At 41.0% G+C, this 22784-nt stretch overlaps 1 protein-coding gene across 1 annotated transcript in view; it reads left to right on the top strand.

Annotated features, from left to right (window-relative positions):
• The window catches only part of LOC127574013 (protein mono-ADP-ribosyltransferase PARP12-like), a 34757-nt gene extending 16646 nt beyond the window's left edge, over nucleotides 1-18111 (top strand). Inside the window, exons 5-12 of the mRNA XM_052022642.1 lie at nucleotides 2036-2156; nucleotides 5822-5984; nucleotides 9160-9280; nucleotides 9413-9509; nucleotides 11023-11119; nucleotides 13769-13899; nucleotides 14895-15046; nucleotides 15496-18111. Coding sequence (XP_051878602.1) covers nucleotides 2036-2156; nucleotides 5822-5984; nucleotides 9160-9280; nucleotides 9413-9509; nucleotides 11023-11119; nucleotides 13769-13899; nucleotides 14895-15046; nucleotides 15496-15755 — 1142 coding nt within the window. The 3' untranslated portion in view covers nucleotides 15756-18111. The remainder of the gene's footprint in view (nucleotides 1-2035; nucleotides 2157-5821; nucleotides 5985-9159; nucleotides 9281-9412; nucleotides 9510-11022; nucleotides 11120-13768; nucleotides 13900-14894; nucleotides 15047-15495) is intronic.
• The last annotated feature ends 4673 nt before the right edge of the window (nucleotides 18112-22784 follow it).

A 22784-nucleotide genomic window follows, 5' to 3' on the forward strand; every position in this document is an offset into this window, starting at 1 on the left:
CTGCTTGAATGGCATCACATCCACTCCCCTAAACACTTGTACCCTCTACCACTGGGGTGCAGAGGTTAAAGTTTGTACCATTAACAAAATGGACTGTAGTTATTAGCCCAGGCTTCTACAAACCCATTACCTCTACCACCAAGAACAACAAGGGCAAGAACACATTGCCTGCAGATTCCCCTGAGTTACACACCTGACATGAAATCGTATTGCTTTCCTTCATTGTCATTAGATCTAAGTCCTGGAAGTCCCTACCCAACAGCACTGGGAGGGAGTACCTTCACCACAGGAATTGCAGTAGTTCATTGCTGATTTCTCAAGAACAATTAGGGATGGACAATAAATGTTGGCCTTGGCAGCCATCCAGATGTTTAAAAATGAAAATAAAAAAAAAATGCTTCCCATTAATTGTTCTCTTGAGTCATATAACACCAGAGTAACTCAATGCAGAAAAATATATCCTTAATAATTTGCATGGAAAGAGTTTTAATTCTTGAGTAGGGGAGGAATTTCTCTTTTGTTGCTAAGGCTGAAGACATGGGAGAGCATTAGCTGCCACTTCTACTTACCTTAAGGTCCAGTGAAGGAACAAAATGTGTCGGGGTGGCTGATACACCCCCAAGAACTCAGTATTAGTGGTCAAGACAAATTTCTCCATCACAAGCTCAGCGCCTGAGATCAGAAATCTGATTACCGGCAACATGCTCTGTTATAGAAGCAAAACAATGTTAAGTACTTCCGACTGGCAGCCTGAAATTGGCAAGCCTGTTCCAGTCTGCAAACCGCTCTAACCAAACAACAGTGAAACTTGGGCTAGGCTCAGCTTTTGAGGCTAGCCCAAGTTTCACTGTTGTTTGGTTAGAGGGGTTCAAGATTGTTTGGTGGTTTAGAGGAGACTGGAATCTGGCGTTCCTGCCCTTATAGGACAGTGCTTTATCTGAGGTGCACTGAGCAGTGAAAGGGAATACTTTTCTCGCGATCATTCAAGAGTGCTTTCTTGATGTGCTCTACCAAGGCCTCATATTTTTTCTTTAGATTTATTTGTGCTGTTACTCTGTTTATTGATCAAGATAATCCTTCCTTTTCTGAAGAGTTGACCCTTTGATGCTTTATCTTTCGTCAGTCAGCAAGTCATCAGCAAGGTACAAAAGGATTTTTGCTGCCCTTCACACTGTGGGGTGTGCATTTCCTGGTAGTATGATGTACATGTTATCAAACTGTTTTGAACCAGTTTTTGATGCAGTCAGCCCTTATGCCACTAAGTGTCTCCAATGTAGTATTGAGTCTATAGAATTTAATTCCTATGTCTATGTACTTTAAGACAAACTCAGAGGTAAAATCAATCACAAATATGTCAACGTGATGGTGGAATTGACTTCTAGCGATAATTCTGTAAATAATGGAGATTAATAGAGCCTTAAGGTGAGAGCCTGTAAAATGCCCTAAACAAAGTGTTGAGGAGACACCCCTGATGCCTTCATCTTCCAGAAAGGTGAACTCCTTCCTTACCAAATGCAGACTTCTCTTGCCACAGAAGGTTAAACAATCCTTCCTGATATGCTGACTGCTCAAGAAAAGAAACAAACTTCAGTAATCTTCTATTCTCCCATTGATGCAAAAGCAGTTTTCCAATATTTTAGGTTTCCTATAGTCCCTCAAGGTCTACCTGGACAACTTTGTCCCAAGTCTCTGAAAGTAGAGTAATTTACAAAACATTACAGAATTTTTTAAACAATCTGTTTGTATTCTATACTTTGTCACTCCTTTTTGGGTAATCCAGAATTTCCTTTAGGTTTCCTTAAAACTGCTGTCAAAATGTCTATAAAGCTTGAGGCACACTGGAAACTGGTGATTTGGTTTTCATTCAGACCAGTTTGAGTCTTGTATCTCCTGAGAAACCATTCTCTTTGAAAGAAGTTAGATTTTTGGGAGTGAAGGTGGAAGCATGTTTAAGAGGAAAGAAAGTTATTTAGTCTGAAGCATCAAATGTGATGTATTTAAACTAATCTCTTCTTGTGGTTTCTGTTTCACACAGATAAGTGTATCAGAGTTCATTTCAGGCTCCCTTATCGATGGCAAGTTTGCAAAGAAGGGTGGAATGATCTCCCAAATATGGAGCAGATTGAAAAGGACTACTGTGATCCCAATAAAACCAGGTATAGTTAGTTTTATCCAGGGAAGTTTAATGTGAGCAAAGCACTTTAAATTGTTGAGTAAAAGCCTTGCTACACCTTTGGTGCAAACCCAAGATAATTAACCAAACTTTTAGACTGTTTCTTAGCGAAGGGACTCGAGGGATGTCGGCTCCCTGATCTGAATCTGGCGTGGTTAGGTCGGCCTAGGTGCATGTGATGTAGAACCGCCGCATTTGGTTAGGTTGGTTCTTGCAGTGCCGGTCCAGCTAAGTAGTGGTTCAGGTCTACCTTACCCAGGTCAGGATGACTTCTATCAGTACGGGTGCAGTCTGCTTGAGCAATAATGTGCGCAGCATAGCAAGTCTTTTTTCACTTTTCTGCAAATGCCTTTGGTTTGATGTTGAAAATATTTTAAGTGCTGGGGCTGGGATTGGTGATGACTGGGTCTAGTTTCAATTTTATAATACCAAATATGAAATAGAGGTAGTTAGGTGGAGTGAAGCTGCAGATTAGACAAAGTCAAATTGAACAGTGGAGCAGGCTGAAGAGACAATCTGAACTGCTCTCCTTGCGGTTAGTAAGTGGTGAAAATTTAATTTTGTTACACAGTGGGTCAGGTTCTGATCGTACATTAAAGTTCCTGCAAACAGAGTGGAGCAGACTGATGACCTGGTGAAGCCCCTTACTGTAACCTGTAGAATACAATACAACTATTGCTCTGTACTGCATGGTCAGCTGAGTCCAAAGGCCAAGACTTCAAGCCTGAACTTTGCCTCAAAGTCTAGGCTGTCATTCTAATGTACTGCTGAGGGGATAATGGACTATCAGAGGAGCCTTTTTCAGTTGAGATGTTGAGATCCAGGTATATGTAAAAGATTTCCTCAGTAAGTGCAGCTTGATAGCACTAACCTTGGCCCAACCATCTCAAGCTGCTTCATCAATGACCTTCCTTCCATCGATAGGTCAGAAATGAGGGTGTTCACTATTCATTACACAATATTCAAGTCCATTCACAACTCCTCAGCAAAAGAAGCAGCCCATATCTGCATGCAGCAAGACCCAGACCACATCCGGACATGGGCTGAGAAGTGGCAAGTAACATTTGCACCACACATGTACCAGACAATGACCATCTCCAACGAGACAGAATCTGACCACCCATTCTTGACATTCAATGGCATTACCATTGCTGAGTTCCCATCATCAATATCCTGGGTTCACCACTGACTGAATCAACTGCATAATCAAGGCAAGAACAGGCTGGACAATGGGGATCCTGTGGCGAGTTGCTCACCTGCTGACACCCCAAAACCTTTCCACCATCTACATGGCACAAGTCAGAAGGGTGATGGACTGTTCTCCACCTGCTTGAATGAGTGCATGGCCAACAGCTCTCAAGGAGCTGAAACATCAGCCGGGACAAAGCAGCCCACTTAATGGGAACCATCCACCACCTTAAACATTCATTCCCTCCACCACTGGTGCACAGTGGCTGCAAACATGTACCATCAATGAAGTGTACTGCTACTCCAACAGTACCTCCCAAACCCATGACCTCTACCACCAAGAAAGTCAGGGGAAGCTGGCTTATGGGAATACTCCAGTTTGCACAGAGAGCCGATTTGGAAATGGATTGTTTGTTCATCATTGCTGCTGGGTCTAGATCCTGGACCTCCCTACTCAACAACGCTGTGGGAGTATGTTCAGCAAACGGACCGCATTAAACCCACCGTCTCAAAGGCAACTAGGGATGGGCAATGAATGCTGGCCTTACCAGCGATGCCTGGATCCTGAAAATTAATTTAAGAAATGTTTGTAGCTTATGTTTATAATGCATAGTGCCTATGTTTAAGTGTACTCATTCACAGGATATGGATGTCACTGGCATTTATTGTTGACCCCTAATTGCTCCTGAACTGAGGAAGAAGTTGAGAGTTAACCAAGTGGTTCATCTGGAGTCACACACTGTCCAGATGGTATGACATTGGTAGAAATCCTCCCCAGAAGGATATTAGTGAACCAGAGAGGTTGCTATGACAATCTGGTAGATTCACAATTACCATAGACCCAATAATAGAGTTAGGTTATATGCTTCTTTGCATTGTGTTTTTGGTCAAAATTTGACGTCAGGCCCCATAGGGAGATAGTGGAGGATATATCTAAAATCTGAATTAAAGTGAAAGTGCATCTTAAAAGAAAGAGAAATAGGGAAGTTTAGTGAGGGAATTGCAGATTTTAGGGCTTTAAGAAATTGAAGACAAGGCTGCTGATGGTGGATTGATTACTAGGGAATGAATTTTGGTGCCAAGATAGCTTTCGGGCCAGATTAAAAATGATAGAGAGGATGAAACAACAGAGCAAATTTAAACATGATGATAACAATTTTAAACTTGGGCTGTTGCCAGATTGAGAGCCAGTGTACATCAGCAAAGGTAAATGTGAACAGGGCTTGCTGTGAATTAAGCCTGAGGTCTGGATGAATCTAATTTTAGATAAGGTGAAAGATAAGAGATCTTATAGCAAGAAAAGAAATTTGATGCATAAATAATGGATGAAGCTGCACAGTTGTCACCATGTCCTTTTTCCTGGAACTAGACTACAGGTTTTGTGTAAGACCTCAGTCCTGGCATAAAACTCATGGTTTACTGGGTAGCAATGATCCCTGCCCTCCTATGTGCTTCTGAGTTCTGGACTACCAACAGCAGGCATCTCAAGGCACTGGAAAATTACCACCAATGCTGTTTGTGTAAAATTGTCACAGTTCACTGGAAGGATAAGTGAACCAACAGTAATGTCCTCTCCCATGCCAACATCCCCAGCACTGAGGCCTTAGTTACTCTTAGCCCACACATTGGGCAGGCCACTTGCGTTCACATGCCTGACACCAGACTCCTGAAATGGTACCCTACTCAACCTCATGGGAGGAGATTGCCAGGTGGGCAGAGATAAAGATCCATGGATGGACTTAAAGCTTCCTTGAAGAAATGTAACATTCCAACCAACCCCTGGGAACCTCTGGCCCATGATCACTCAAAGTGGAGAAGGAATATTCAGGATATACATTGGGAACACACAGAAGCCCTACGTAGGCAGCAAGAGCACACCATCTCACAAACTAACCACCCACCTGCCTTGTCAACCATTTCCTTCCCCCATCTATGGCAGAATCTGATTGGCCTCACATGTCACCTCAAAACCCACAAAACCAGAGCTTTCCCCGATTCCCTGGAAACTAAGAAAAACATGCTGGGAGTCCTATCTGACATGGTTCCTACATGGTTAAACCATCACCACCAAGAGAGCAGTGGTTCAGGAAAAGGCCCACAGTCACTGCCACCTCAGGGCAATGAGGCAGGGTGATCATTCTGAGAATAGGTATGTCAAAAAACCATAATGAATACAGTGCCTCCATACAGTCATATCCTATGAAACACATGGTAGAAAATAGCACGTGTAGAATGAAGCTCACAGCTCCCACAGGTGACTCGTTGACGTCTCTGCCTCATGCCTCTGGCTCTCTCTTCCACTGTTTTCCCTGGTCCCCTTTTTTGTGATTGAGCTATCCACTGTGGCTAATGATTGGGTAGGGGGGATGGTTAGGTGTAGTTTGACCTGACTATCCATGATAGAAGCTATTCCAACCACAATGTAAACTTATTCCCATATTTGCTACATCCTTATTGCAGATCAGGAGATGTTGATTTTAGTACCATGAGAAGCGGTTTGAGCCAGGTTCGGCGCCTCTCCACAGCTTCCTCAGTTACAAAGCCCCCCTACTACATCCTCACCACTGAATGGCTGTGGTACTGGAAGGATGAGTTTGGAAAGTGGGTTGAATATGGAAAACAGGTGAGTGTCTTCCGTGTGGTCTGTTCCATTGGATTCCTACCAGTTTTCAACCAGAACTTCCAAACAGAAGGGTCACAAAAAGGTTGGAAGTTACATTGCATTTATGTAAAACTGAGGCTCCACCAAAAGTGTGTTCATTTCTGCACCACAGAAGGGAGGGAATATAGCATAGGTTCACCAGAATGATACCATTGCCAAAATTAATGAGGACAAGTTGCAGAGATGGGCCTTTCATTCCTTTGAGTACAGAAGATTGAGGTGGTGAAATTAAGATAATCAAAGGATTTGCAGCTGATAGTGAGAAACCATTTCTTTTGGAAGGGGCACTTAGAATAAGGATCATAACCTTAACAAAAAAACAGCTGGTTTGTTCAGGGAAATAAGGACCATTAGGAAGCACTTTCCATAGTGGCCTAGGAGTAAGTCATCCTGCCCTTTGAGTCTGTGCTAGTTCCTTGTAGAGCAATCCCATCCCAATCCTCGAATGTTATTGTACCTCAAATGCCTGTCCTATTGGAAGTCTGACTCTGTTTCCACCATTCTTACAGGCAATGAGTTCCAGATCATGACCAATCTTCATTTTACAAAAAAATATTTCTCCCCACACTCCTCTGTGTCGTCTGTCCTTCACTTTAAATTTGTTTCCTCCCAATCTGTGAACCATCTGTTAAATGGGCCAGCTTCCCTCTTTTTACCCCATCTACAATTGTGTACACCTCCATCAAATCTCTTCTCAACCTTCTTTGCTCTAAGGAGAACAAACCCTGCTTCTCCAGTCTGACCTGATAGCTGAAATCCCCCATCTTGGAACCTTTTTTAAATAAATCTTTTCTTCACTCTCTCTAGTTCATTCACCATCCGTCCTAAAGTGTGGGTGACTGAATTGGATGCAATTCTTTCATTGTGACCTAAGCAGTGTTTTTTAAAGGTTCAGTCTAACCATTCTGCTTTTGTACTCTATCCACCTATTTATGCATCCCAGGATCCCATATGCTTTACTGACTTCTCTCTCAACACATCCTGCCATTTCAAGGATCTATGTGAAAATAGTACCAGGTCTCTGTGTTCTTGCACATCCTTTAGAACTGTGCCATTCAGCATATTTTCTCTCATTGTTCTTTCTGCCAGAATGTATAACATTACACTTCTCTGAATCAAATCCCATCTGCCAGCCTCTCTAACCCTCCTGCAGTCTATTCCTATCCTCCTCGCTGTTTAGCACAGTGTCAAGCTTTGTGTATCTGGAAATTGTTGAAACATTACCCTACATATCTATGTACAAGTTAATTTACACCAAAAAAAAGCAGTGGACCAATTCTGGGGAACACCACTCCCTACGGTCATCCAGTATCAAAAATACTTCCTCTATTTTCAGTTCATGAGCCACATTTTTATCCATGTTACCACTGAACTCTCCGTTCCATGGGCTTTAATGTTGCTAACCAACCTTTTGTGAGGAACTTTCTTAAATGTCAATGAAATATGGGAGTTTGTCAACTAAAAATCCACATAGATGGCATCCACTACATTCACTTTATCAACCTTTCCTGTTATGTCATCAACTAATTAAAATCAAGTTAGCCTCTCCTTTATCTACTCAAACTTTGCCAAGTCCCTTTTAATGCTATTTTTCCTGTTTACTAAATGCTTTCCCATCACTGAGGTTAAAGTCTCGGGCCTGTAGTTGCTGGGTATGACTTTTTTGAACAAGGTTGTTCCATTTACTAATTTCCAGTGCTCTGATAACTGTATTTTGGGAGGACTGGAAGATCATGGTAAGTCCTTCTGCAGCTTCTACCCCCCAGTACACTCGGCTGCCTCGAATCCACCCACTCAGAGCAGGTGAATTGTTTACTGTAAGTCCAGCCACTCTTTCTCACTCCTCCTCTTTATCAATCTTCATCGTCCATTATTCACCCTAGGATCACACATGCTTTACTAACCTCTCTCTCTCTCTCTCTCTCTTTCTCTCTCCATTAGCTCTATCTCTACTGAGATAGTGGCAGTATCTCCCTCCTTGGAAAAAACAAAGTACTCGTATAGTATTCCAGCTTTGCCCTGTTTTCTTAATTGCCCCCCTGCCTCCTTCCATTTTTTATTCCCATGCCTATTGGGTTCCCTTTTATATTATTCTATTCTTACACTCTCTCTTTGCCTGCCTTTTTTTCTTTTACATCCTCACTTAGCATACTATATTTAGCCTGATTCTCACTTGAGTTATGCATCTGAATTTCAACAGATATTCCCTTTATTATTTCATCATATTTTGATCTCTCATCATTCTTGGTATTGAAGAGCCTGCCACATCTCTCATTAAGCTGTTCCAATACAACACTGGTAGCTACCTGACAGAGGGTAAAATGCCCAGGTATATCTTGCCCACTAAATGTGGAAAAAATCCATTCCACCCAATTAATGCCCCATCGGTCTAAGTGATGGAAGATCTTATCAACAGTTTATTCATGTGGCTGTTATTCACCAATAACTTCTTGAACAATGCTCCTTTTGGGTTCTGCCAGGACCACTTGGCCTTAGTCCAAACGAAGCTGAATTCCTGAGCTTATGTGAGAGTGTCTGTATACATCAGAGTGAGATTTGGCTCTGACATCAAGGGGACCCAATCATTTGAAATATGTGATGACCAAGAGGAGTTGATAGTGTTGGATTGGAACATCAGTCCCTGAACAGTCACTCCATGTTGTGAGGCTCATCTTGGGACCACAGCCTTTGCAATCTCTTGCTCTGAAAGGAAATGAAGATGAGGTGGTTAAGTTACTGGATAATGTATTCTGAAGGCTTGGATTTACAATCCAGAGAATGGGTCTGAATCCCCCAACAGCAGGTAATTTCAGTTGATTAAACTACCTAGAATTGAAAAGAAAGGTTAGAATTAATACTGGTGACCATGAAACTGCGGCACTTAACCCATCTAACATAAACCAGGAAAGTAAACCTGTTGGTGTACCTGCTCTGTGAATCCAAAGCAAAGGGGTTGACTCTTAACTGTCCTTTGAAATGGCTGACCCAGCCACTCAGTTACTATATTCTGATCTTGTCACTAATGAATAAAGTCAACTGAATTTAAATTCTCCAGTTACTTTGGGATTCAAACTAATTTCCCCAGATGAATAAAAAAACTCCTTAATTTCCCTTGGGTTGTGTTTCTGTATAACAGGGAGAACTGCACTCTGCTGCCAACATAACATCCGCGGAGCTGGAGAAGGCATTTTTGACAGACAGCGATGGGAAGGTGCCATTCACTGCAGGGAAACACCTATATATTCTGAACTTTAAAGGTGCAGTCACTTTAAGAAAGCGGGTTTGAATTATCTGATTCATTGAAAATAGTTAAAGAAATGTGAAAAACTATTGTCATACTTTCTTCTGAGTGAAAGTTGATCATGATCTGAATCCTATCTTTCATTTAGAAATGCAGCAAACAAATTCAATCATTGGCACTCGCAGGGAAGTCCAGAGGAGGCCCAAGTTTGTCTCTGAACAGGACATGAAGAGCCAGATACAAAAGTATGTAACATCCATCAATGCTCCTCCCTCAGGAGGCTTCCTTAATAAAGTCTGAAAGCTCAGGGCTGTCCCTGCAGACTTAATAGAAACATTCTGCACAGCAGTACCCAGTCTGTGCTTGGTTTCTCCACATTATGAGCACTGAATACAGCACACTAAATTGGAAGAACTGCAAATGAATTACTGTTTACTTCCCTGGATGGTGGGGAAAAGTTAAAAGGGCAGGTGTTGCATTTCCCTTGCTTGCATGGCAAAGTGGCCATGAGAAGGGCGTGTGTGGTGGTGACGGAACAGTAAACCAGGGAGTCATGGAGAGAACGTCCTTTCAGTGTGGGAGAGGGGAAGATGTTCCTGGTGGTGCAATCCTATTGGAGGTGCCAGAAATTATGGAGGATGAACCATTGAATGTGGAGGATGGTGGATAGTAGGTAAGAACAAGAGGAACCCTGCCTGCATTCTGGCTGGGAGGAGAGGATGCGAGTGCAGAAGTTCAGGAAACTACAGAGACTCAATTGTCAAGTATGGTAGAGGGAAAGCCACAGTTTAGAGAAAATGAAGACGTCTTAAACACACTGATGTGGAAAATTGTATCATCAGAGAAGATAGAATGGAGATGGAAAAACTGGGAGAATGAAATGGAGTCCTCACAGGAAGCAAAATAGGAGGAGGTGTAGTTGAGATTGATGGACTTCTGATGCATACTGGTAGGCCAACCTATCCCCTGAAGTAGGGATGTCAAGAAAGGGAAAGAGAAAAAAAATCAGATATGGACCATGTAAATGTGTGAGCAGGGTGGAAATTAGCAGCAAAGATAATGACATTTCTGAGTGCAGGAAGCAGCACCAATATAGTCATCAACGTAATGGAGACAGGGTTAAGGGAGGGGGCCTGAACAAACTGGAACAAACACTATTCTATGTATCCAAATGAAGCGACAGGTGAAGCTGGGAACGCAACAACTTTGGATTGGACTGTCCGTAGGTTTCTAATGAGACCTATGGCTTAGTGTACAATAGGTCCTTCCTACGCATTCTCCCATCATCGCTGAGACTTGATGGCCACCAACAAAGTGAGTTGGAGAAAGGAGTACGCTGAAAGCCTGTGTAATCTGTTTTCTACTGAAGTGGATTGAAAGATAAATATTGGCAGGTCCCCAAGGAAAACTCCCTTGCTCTAGATAATGCCAAGTGATCTTTTTATGCTCCTTGTAGGACACACAGCCTTTGGTTTCACATCTCCAATCTTGAAGCTTTCACTCACTACCACATTGGAGTGATTTCACCTAGATTTATGTCTGAATTGGGCTTTGACCACTTGCTTGCATCCATTGTCCCCATTTACAACATCATTTGTGCCAGAAGAAATAGTAAGTTGAACAACAAAATGAATATCATTTGAAAATTGGGTGGGGATTTGGTAGTGGAGGAGCAAAAGGGGGAACCAAATTCACCTTCATGGGAAACTTTATTACTGATTGTGATCTAGGTACTTAATGACTCTCCTCCTTTTACAGCCAAGGAAAAGTTGGACAGGAAAGTCTGGGCATCACGCAAGGAAAATCTCTTCCAGTGCACTGGGATAAATCAGCACTGTCAGATGTGGGCTATAAGGTAGAGTCATTCATCTGGCAATGATGTCTTGAGAGAATTATGTGCCGGTAATGCTGAACGTGCTGTGTCACATTCTTCAGGGAACTATTTTAATGGAGGTACTTGTTTAATATAACTAAGTTTTTGCCTCTGTAAGAATTGCTGAGAATTCAGATGATTACATCAGCAACAAAAAATTCTTTTTCTTGGTCTTTCTAAAAATCTACGAATTTGTCACTTCAGTTCAACCTATTCACTCCTTAAATCCAATTTATCCAAAGATACTAAACTTTCATCCATTCAATCCATAAATCATGCGTTCCCTTCTATAATTCACGTAATTGTCCTTCACTCAATTGTGAGTTAATTGTATTCAATCCTTTTGCCTTGGCTTATGCTTACTCCTTAAAATTCTATAACTTCACCTCTTAATTTCCAGTCCTTTGGTGTTAAATTCTACTGGTTCATTCCTTAAATGTTAGTCATTCATTCCTTAAGCAGGCTGATCTGTAGCTTTAAGAAATCCAGATCACACTTTGCTGAAATTATACTTTTGAAATGCAAAGGGACCTTTCATCAAATAAGCTTATTCTTCCACTTAGTGTTTGCCAATTAATGTTGTTTAAATTTTAGCTGTATTACCTATAAGCTTTAACATTGGGTTGGGCTGGTTGAATGAATGGAGATTACTAGGTAAAATGCAATCAGAATTATTTGCTGATATAAACACTGATTGGAAAGAATAAGCTACTCTTGCAATGTAACTTCTCAGTGTTTCATCTCAGTTCTTACACACATCATATTAAATAAGATAGGACCCCTGAAATAGATTGGTCATTGTGAGCTGCTCGGTAAGGCAAGTTAACCTGGTGGCAAAAACTACTGATACATGTTGGTGCAGTTGCAGTATATGTCAGAGCAGGTCAAGCCTCCCAGACTTAACAAGAACACATTATATTCTCAATTTCCCAACAAAGCAATAAATTACTTTTATGACGTCATTAATGAACTCAGGATGTCCAACTAACTACTTTTGAACTGTAATTACTGTTGTCAGCGACACAGCAACAATCTACTTACAGTAAGCTCCAACTAACAGTAATGTTCAGTCATCAGACAGAGGAGGAAATTCACATCCTTCATGTTGCCTGGGATTGTTAAAACCACCTTAGGGAGCAGACCAGGCTTCACGTAAACAAGAAGTCTAAAAGATAGTTGATTACCAGAATTTTAATGGTAATAGTAATTTAAGAACTTAAGCAGGAATGGGCTATTTGGCCCTTGTGCCTGCTCCATCATTCAATAAGATCGTGGCTGACCTTCTATTTCGTTGCCACTATCCTCAACTAACCCCATATCTTGATATTCCCTTAATATTCAAAAATCTATCAATCTTTATCTTGAATATACTTAGCAATTGAGTCTCCACAGACTCCCTGGGTAAAGAATTTCAAAGAGTCACAACCTTCTGAGTGAAGGAATTCCTTCTACTATTCCTAAACTGCAAACCCCTTTGTGACTGTGAGCCCTGGTTCTTGAAACCACAGCCAGGGAAATATCCATCCCAACATCTCCCCTTTTAAACTCTGCTGGAGTGTTATAAGTTTCAGTGAGATCACTTTTCTTCTAAACTCAAGAGAGTGCAAGCCCACACTAAAATAGAAATTGCAGGAAGTACCAGTCCAACATTGTGCAGGGACGACTTTATCATCAAAACTAGGCAAGGTTAGAAAATCAGCAAGTAAATGCCCAATCTACTTAATCTGTCCCCATAGGGCAAAGCTCCCATTCTAATGAATTAATCTGATAAAAGTTTCATTGCACTCCATCTATCACAAGTATGCCACTTCTTAGGTGGGGATACCAGACCAGTGCACAATTCCAAAACTATCCAGTACTCCACCATGAATTCATGCCAAGATCTCTGCACTTTTCCAGCTCAGATATCCTATGTCTTCCCCTTCCTTCACCATTTTAGTGGCTGTAGAATACCCGATAAAACTGCAGTAAGACATTTTTATTATTGTACTCAAATCCTCTTGAAATCGAGCACAACATTACATTTGCTTTCCTAGATGTTTGCTGTCCCTGAATATTAACTTTGAGATACATGTACAAGCACACCTGGGTCCCTCTGGACACCGATCCCTTTCATTTTTTAAAAAATATTCTACCTGTTTTGAAACATTCTGAAAAGCTCAGCCATGTAAATCTATACTGATTTCTTTTAGAGGTGTATTAAACAAGGTGGAGAGTGTAGGGAGAGTGTTTCACAGCTATGAAAACTGGTGAAGAAAGGAAAAGACATGAGATATCTGAGCTGGAAAAAAGCAGAGATCTTGGAATGAAGCCATGGTGGAACTCTGGATAATTCGGAATTCACCAAGGGCCGGGGATTCAAAAGGAAGTGGGTTCCGAAAGAACTAGGAACATTGGTATGTTGGATACAGGAGGATTTTTAGTTCATATATAGTGTTGAGCCACTTTACTTCTGCAGCATATGCACCTGATTGAGCAGGACAACACCACAAATCTGTTAAAGGTTAAATGTTTACATCAGAGCAGGTTGTAATGGAAGGAAACTGAGTTAATTCTTGGCACTGTTCTAGTCTGGGTGAATTTAGATGTGTTCAATTGTTCTGTGATTCCAACTTAACTCTCTCTCTACAGCTGGTTCAAGTGGCTGAGTCTTCGGACGAGTTTAAACAGGTGCAGTCCCTCTTTCAGCGGACCATGAGGAAAAGTGTGATACTGAAAATTGAACGAATTCAAAACCTAGCCCTCTGGGAAGTCTATCAATGGTTTGTAAGCTGGACATTCTTTTTTAGTTACCAGTTTTCTACCCAGCTATATTGAAGGGATTATTCATTCTGGGGATTGGTCACTGGTACATACAGGGATGATTTCTTTGATGCAAGTTCCTTCCTGACAATTGGCAGAAGAGCCCATTGTTCTTGTATATTTGACTGTGATGGGGGATGAGATACAGCCCAGTTCCTCTCCCCTCCAGTTTTCTTCTCCCAGTAATCTGAGACTACTAGCCTGTAAACCTCAGCAGCATAAACTGTGTTTCTTCATTCTCCCTGTGCAACATATGATAAGTGGTTGTACCCCCTTCAATACTGAGAGAGGGCTTGTGACTCATGCTCCAAAATTTAAGGATTTCAATAATGAAAATGAAGAAACTGCAGACATTGGAAATCTGAAACAAATCAGGAAGTGCCGGGAAAACTCATCAGGTGTAGGAGGAGAAACAACTATCAGGTTGAAGATCCCTTGTCGGGTCTGGGAAAGAAGAGTTACAGAGAGGGTGAGGGCTAGACCGAAGGATGGACAGGACAAAGGGAGTATACATAGCCGTAGAAATGCTGAGAGGAGGTCCGGCCATGCTCATGGATAGAGGCAAACTGAACCAATATTATAGATGGACAACCTACAGCAGACCTGGATAGTTATGATATAAAGAGGGAATACATAAGCGAGTTACCTGAAGCTGGGGAATTTTCTCTAACTGCTGTCATTAATCTTTCAGCTAGATAACTTCATCTTTTTTTCTCTCTTTCTCAATTCTGACAGTGTCTCTGACCTGAGGCATCAACTCTGTTTCCATTTCCACAAGTGCTGCTTGACCTGCTGAGCATTCCCAGCACTTTTTGCCTTTTGTTTAGAGATTTCAGTAGTCACTTTTATAAATAGATCACCAGTGAAGCACAGTGAGAATGCAGTGTTTCTCTGGCTGCATTGCATTGGTCAGTGTGGAAAAGCTGTATCTATTGTGCTTGTATTTCTGAGGCAGGCAGAAGGAACAAATGAAGAAGAAAAATGATGGCAAGGATGTTGTTGAGAAGCAGCTTTTCCATGGCACAACCACCTCAATCATTGATGCGATCTGCCAGCAGAACTTTGACTGGAGGATCTGTGGAGCTCATGGAACCTCTTACGGAAAAGGTACAAGCATATTTTCTGAATAGCTATTTTCATGCCTTTTTGGTAGCCAGTTTGATCGAACTGTATCACACTGAGGTACCTGCAGCTTAGCAGATAGCATTCACATCTCAGGCAAGGAAGGCTGTGAGGTTTCAAGAGACTGAGCACAAAAATCTGACACTTCAGGAGAGTAAGTAATGAGGGAGTGCTACATAAATAATCCCACCCAAGAATGGATCAAAAGAAAGGGTTATTCTCCCTGGTATCCTGACCAATATTTATTTGTCAGTTAACTCGACTAAAATGTATTATCTCCTGATTATCTCATTGCTGTTTTTAAGACCATGCAATGTCCAAATTGGTTGCTGCAATTTCTACACTGTAACAGTAATTACATTTCTAACTTGTACTTCTATGGGCTACAAGGTACCTGGACTCATTAAATGCAAGGTCTTTCTTTTTCTCTTTAGGAAGTTACTTTGCCAGAGATTCATCCTATTCCCATAATTATTGCCGAACTGAGCAAAGCACCATGACTATGTTTGTTGCTCGTGTTTTGGTGGGAGAGTTTGTGAGAGGAAACACATCTTACCTCCGGCCACCCTTAAGAGATGGCACGAAAACCAGCTTCTATGATAGTTGTGTTGACAATGTCTCCAACCCTTCTATATTTGTCATATTTGAGAAGCATCAGATCTATCCTGAGTACCTTATAGAATATAAATGTTAAAGTAGAGGCACAAAATGGCTTATTTCACATCTGCACTAGCTCAGTGGGTCTCATAGAAGTGCTAAAGCATAAACAGATGTAACCTGTTTCAAAATTCTTTCTTGTTACCTTCCTTGATTACCTCTACCCAGTTTTAGAATAGCAACTCTGCTTTTTCATACTGACCATTCACCATATTCAAATGATTTTCCATGATTAGTATTGGTGATGGGACTGGTAGAGTGGATTACCAGCATTAACATTAAATCCACTGACATTGAGATTTCTCAGGTGATTTACATTGTGGAAATTCCATGAGCTCGTAGCTCGTTAAAATGTCTGCAATAAATGGGCAGGATCCAGGCCATATTTGAATTTAAATTTCAGGCAGCCTCATACTGAATGCATTTATCCTCTAATTTCCTCCCCTTGGTCCCCTCCCCTCCATATACATTCCTTCTATATGCCAATGTGTTTTGTTTTAAAAGTAATTGCACAGTATATACTTGGCTAAAATGTTAGGGATGTACAGCTTATGACCTACCCTACGTCACTGGAGTGAAGTAAAGTGGAACGCTATTGGCTAGAGTTGTAGTTATCTTTAAGTTTAATACCATCTGTTTTATACTAATTTCTTCTTTAGAGTTTCACTGAGCTTGTCTTTTGTACTAAACTTTGCTGAAGTTATGTAGATTAGATGGTTAGATATGACTCTGATTATCAAAAATATTTTTTAAGGATATCTTTTCTCATTTCTGGTCATCACACTTCAGGAAGGATGCATTGGCAGTCTACACATAGAATCATAGTAAAGTTAACTCTATTATTGAAAGCAGGTTAGATATAACAATTAAATTACATTCTTGTTTAGGATGACTAAAAGACTTGGGAGAGTAGCTAAAAACTATTTAAGCTGGCAGAGGAGACCAGAACATGGGTTTATGATCTTAAAATTAGAACTGACCATACAGGGACATTGTCATTCACAAAAGGGCTAATGGAAATCTGGAATTCCATAAAAGCTGTTGAGGGGGTGGAAGAGTAATTGAAAATTTCAAAATAGGCATATTTTAGTTGGGTAATGGATTTAAAGGACATGGAACCAAGGTGAATTAAGAGTTAAAATGTGGATCCTCCATGAACTGACTGAATAGTGAAACAGACCCAGGAGTCTGAGTGAGCTTTCCACATTGCTATGATAACTACTTGTGTTCCTGTCTACTTGAGGGTCTTTTGGGGGAAAAAGATGCAGTGCCCATACTTTCCAGAGCAGTCAATCTTTTTTTGTTCACTGCTCAATTCTCACACAACAGAAGCAAGTGGACAAAGATCAGGTGCGCCCTCAAGTTCTGATTGAACATCATTGCTAAATGCCCAAAGGTTAAAATGCCCATAGGTCATCAGTTTTGAAAAAAAAAGGCTTTGTTTCACAGAATAGAGATTACAAAAAATGATATTACTGCAGTTGTGGGACATCGGAAGCAAGAGTAGGAAATGCAGGTAAATTTCCACTAGACCAGGCTGGAGAGAGAAAGAAATTTAACATTTCAAGTTAACATTTTCCAGTTCTGATGGAAGTCAGTTAACAGATGGACAGTTCTTAAAGAAATACAGAGTTGCAAAAAAAGGAATGAAGTTGGTAGGATGATGTAGAGAAAGGACGAAAGGAAAGTATGTGACAGGATCAGTAGTGGGACTGATTAAAAGAATTATGGGACAGGTAAAGTGTTGAGAGGAGCCGTAAATGGCAACAACAGATCAGAAAAGGTAGAGATGGAAGGAGCATGTAACATTCAGCAAGGAAGGCTTCCCTTTTAATAGCAAGAAGTTTAATTCCTGCTTAGATATGATGGTTGAGATCAACCTTAGTTTTATTGGATGGGATGAATAATAACAATTTAACATTTTCTTTTGCAAATGTGAATTGTTTGTGCATGCACTTGTGTGCATGTGCAGTTTTATTTCCATATTGTATTGATAAGAAGCTGGACCTTACAGGTCCCAATGGAGATTCAGTGGCGGAGATTCAGTGGCTGAGGAGCAAACTTTCCAGCCTGGGGTAGCACGTAGTCTGAATGTACTTTTTATTTTACAAATAACTGGAGCTATGGATGTGGTAAAACATTCCAAAATGCTCCACAGGAGCCTCATCAAACAAACAGGTCAGAGTTGGAGGAATGCAGGAATTAATTTCAAAACAAGCAGGAGAGAAAATAAAAACAAAAAATAAAAAAATAAAAGTAAAAACAAAATGGCTACTAATAAAGGTGATTTTCTTTCTGGATTTTGATGTACTTAACCATCATTGAGGGAAGAAAATGTTTTAATGAACAACTGTGCATTGGTTTTATTCAATAAACTGTTGTTTTAAAAAAATTACGAACTCCAAACTATTGTTTCTTAGCTGAAGTGCTTAAAGTCTGCTGTGGTAATGTATCATTTCACATGTTTTCTAGCTATAGAACAGGTTGAGCTCAATTAACACCAGCCACCAAATGTGGCATGTGAGTAGTAGAGGTGTTATGGAGCAGTCCCTCTCATCAATGACTATATAAAATGCACAGAAACAAGCTATCTGGCCCAAAGGTGTATGTCATATTCTCCATGTGAGTGCTGGCTTACAGCCCATCACTACATCACTCAACTCTTTTCTCCCTTGTGTACTTATCTAACTCTCTCTAAATCCATCTGTACAACTAGTTCATTTTCATTAAGTTTTTGTTTAGGTTTTTTTTTACTGGATTTACTAGTAAATATCTTATTACCCTTGGTTTTTGGAATTCCACACATCATATTGCATGTACTCTATTACACCTCTTCATATTTCAGATCCCTATTGGGTGATGTCCTATCCTTCTCATTTCAAAATGATAGCAAAGTAAAAATCCTACAAGTAGGCTAAAATCCTACAAATCTACATGTAATCAGCTGCAAATAAAATGTCTCTCTAAAAATGTGCTGCCAACCTAATAAAGCTGGAACCTGGGATGACGTGCATGCCAAATAGCTAAAGCAACAGGCAATAGATCCCTCAACCAGTGGATCAGGTCAAAGACCTGCAGACATACCTGCTTCATCTGGTTATGAGTTGTGGTGAGCAAATAGCTAACAGGAGGCGGCTCCATTAACATCCTCTTCCTCACCGATGACACAGCCCAACATGTAGTGCCAAAGACATTGACCTTCAGGTAGAATATCCAATTCTTCTACAGTCTATCTGCACCATTACAGAAGCCAATCTCCATCAAGAAGTGGTTGAGAGCACTAGATACTGCAAAGGCATTAGGACCAGACAACTTTCCGGCTGTAGTAATGACAACTTGCACTCCAGAACTAGCTGCACCTCTAGACAAACTGTGCTGATATAAATTACAATACTGACATCTACCCGACAAAGTGGAAGACTGCCCAAGTATGTGCTGTTCACAAAAAGGTGGACAAATCCAATCCAGCTAACTACCATCCAATCATTCCACACTTAGTCATGGGCAAAGAGATGAAGCTCACATCAACAGTGCTATTGAGCAGCACTTATTCATAATAAAAACACTCACCAGTGTCCAGTTGGATTTGGCCAGTTCCACTCAGCTCCAGAACTCATCACAGCCTCAATCCAAACATGAATCAAAAAGTTGAATTCCAGAGATGAGATGTAAGTGACTGCCCTTGATAATAAAGATAGCATTTGGCCAGGTATGCCTGGATGAAGCTGAGGCCAATGGGGATCAAGGGGAGAATATTCCCTTGGAGTGGTACCTCGTACAAAGCAAGATAGTTGTGCTTGTTGGAGGTCAATTATCCCTGATTATCCCTGCAGAGTTCCTCAGACCAATGCCCTTGGCCTAAACATCTTCAGCTGCTTCAACCATTACCAACTTTTCATCACATGATCAGAAGTGGGGTTGTTTGCTGATGACTGTGCAATCTTCAATTTCATTTGCAACTCCTCATCAAGTAAACCAATCCATATATGCATACAGTAAAACTTAGCCACCATTCAGGAACTGGCTGATAAATGGCAAGTAACATCTGTGACACAAACGTTCTAGGCAATGACCATTTTCAATAGGAGAGAGTCTAACCACCTACCCTTGACATTCAGTTACATTATCATTATCAAGTCACCCAACATTAATAAGCTAGGAGTCATCACTGATCAGAAATGCAGCTGCTCCAGCCACATAAATACCATGGCTGTGAGAGTAGGTCAGAGGCTGGAAATCCTAAAGGGAATGAATAACCTGATGCATCATAGCCTTTTCACTGGCTATAAGCCACAGGCAGGAAATATGAAGGCATACTCTCCACTTGCCTGGATGTGTGCAGCTCCAAAAACGTTGAAGAAGTTTGACACCATTTAGAAAAAAGCAGCCCTCTTAATTGGTGTCCCATTCACTGCCAACACACAGTAACTGAGTGTGTACCACCCACAAACTGCAGTTACTCACCTAGGCTACTTTGGCAGAATCTCCCAAACCCACAACCTCTACCAATAAGAAGTAAAAGAACACCAAGTGCATGGGAACATCGCCACCTGTATGTTCCCTCCAAGTCATACACCATCCTGATTTGGAAATATATCACTGTGTCTTCATCGTCAGTGTCTTTAAATCCTGGCACTCCCCATCAGCATGATGGGGCTGCCTTTGCCGGAAGGACTGCAATTGTTGCAGAACCACACCTTCTCCAGGGCAATTAGGGACAGCAAGAAATACCGGTGCCAGCGAAGCCCATATCTCAAAAAAATTAAATAAAAGTTTATAACCACACAGTTTAAATTTTTGGACCACTTATTTCCAGTTCCAATCTTCACTAAAAAAGCTGAATTCCTGAGGTGAGACAACAGCAGCTGCCTTTAACATTAAGGAAACATTTGAGCAAGTGTAGCATCAAAGTGTCCTGGTAGAATTGAAGTCAATAGGTGGAGATGTGATTTACCTACAAACGAAAATGGATGTGGTTATCAGCGGTCATTTATCACTGCTCCCTCAAGTAGTGTCTGAGGCCCAATGATCTTTCTTCCATTACGGAATCAGAAGTGGAGATATTGGATGATTGCACAATGTCCAATTCCATGCACAACTCTTCAGAAAATCAAGCAAGTCATTAATGCATGCAACAAGACCTAGACAAATATTAGGCACGGTTTGATAAGTGGAAGGTAACATTTCCCCCACTGAAGTACCAGGCAATGATATTGGTATTGATAAGAATGACTAAACAAGTAACCTTGACATTTGACACCAATATCATCGCCAAGTCTCTCTCAATCAACATTCAGAAAAGTAACACAACCAGCCATGTAAATACTGTGATTACACGAACAGATCAAAGGCTGGGTTATCATGTAGCAGGATTTCATTCTGCGTCTGTCCTTGGAAAAGGAGCTCTCCCAATGTGCTCCTCTGATTCCCCATCTATGAGCCACAGGTCAAAGTGTAATGAAAATTCCTATTTGCCTGGATAAGTGCACTCCAACAACATTCAGCCTTCTCACCCTCCAAGAGAAAGCAGAATGCATGGTTGCTAGTCCTTCTCCTACCCTAAATATTTGCTTCCTCCACAGTGGCTGCAATGTGTAAAATCTACAAACTGCACTGCTGTTATTTGCTAAAGCTGCTCCTCAGCACCTTTCAAACCTGAAACCTCTACAATGATGTAGGATCATGTAGGACAATGGCAGTTAGAGATGATCTTGCCAACAATGTGCTTATTTTATATATGGATAAAAATGTACATGATTTTTGGCTTTATAAACAGTGGCATGGTACAAAAGCAAAAAAGTATAGGGTAAACATTTCTAAATCATGGGTGGACATTGTCCTGGATATCATTTATTTGGAAGGATAGCATTCTTGGAGTATTTACAGCTTGGATTAATGGGTACAAAGTGAGGAGATTAACCAGTGGGATATCAGGAGTGGGACCATTAATCTGGACAAATTTAGAAGCTGGGATAGTTGTCCTCAAAGTAAAGAGATATAAAAATTGTCCTCAGCTTCTGTCTTTGCTTCCTTTAGCATCCTACAAAGGAAGACTCTTGTTGCCACCTTGTCTTAGGCACCAAGCCCCAATCTCTTTCACTGACCTTGCCAGCCAACACGTCTACTGGCGATTAATCTTGCCAATCCCTGCCTGTTCAATTCTCATTGTAAAGTGCTAACACAATGGACTTGACCAGTGGGTCAGCTATCACTATCTCTCTCTGCATCTATCTTCCAAATCCTTAAATCCATGTTCACTTTCAAATTTTTCATCCATGACCTTAATGTGGATGGCTATAATTTTCATGCATATCTGGCTGATGATTGACAACATCCATCCCCTAAATTAAGCCTCACCACTTAGTTATCCCAATCTCACCCAGACTGTGGTCGTGGTGATGAGATTCTCATCCCCAAACCACACCTTGATAACTCTTTACTGAAACTTTCCCCTTCTTTTAGCATTTCATCCCATCCCACTTCACCCTTATTTAAAATGGCCCTGCTCTACTGCCTACCTGAGTACCATAAACATGTTCTCATTGAGATATTTTCACAGCTTTCCTCCCTCAGCTTTTGCGTCATGTAACTTTGCACCTTCACTATTTTCAAACTCCACCTTCATTCACCACCCTGTCTGGAGTTCATTGCCTTCCAATCTTCCATGAATCTCTCCTTCCATGTAAACTTCTCCACTGTTAATCAAAGCCCACCCATCCTGCCACCTCATGTGTTCTTTTTACTCCCATTGTTTGAATCACGGATAGATCACTTTCTTCTATCATACCAACTAGAGGTGAAAGTAAGCTGGAGTGGTAGGTATAGCATACCAATAAGAAAGTGGCCAATGCAGTCAGTACAAATGGGTTAAATTGGCAATATTAGTGATAAAACTGTACCAGTAAGAAAGTTATTTTCATCCCTGTTCTCCAACCACATGCCACTCCCCTTCAAAATTCATTTCTTTCTGAGCCTGTCCTTGGAAAAGGAGCTCTCCCAATGTGCTTTTCTTTGCAAGCTCAGATCTCTGTGCTCTGGCCCTTCATTCCAGCATTTTTGCACCTAA

The sequence above is a fragment of the Pristis pectinata genome, chromosome 1 (genome assembly GCF_009764475.1).
Source record: "Pristis pectinata isolate sPriPec2 chromosome 1, sPriPec2.1.pri, whole genome shotgun sequence".
NCBI classification, from domain to species: Eukaryota; Metazoa; Chordata; class Chondrichthyes; order Rhinopristiformes; family Pristidae; genus Pristis; species Pristis pectinata.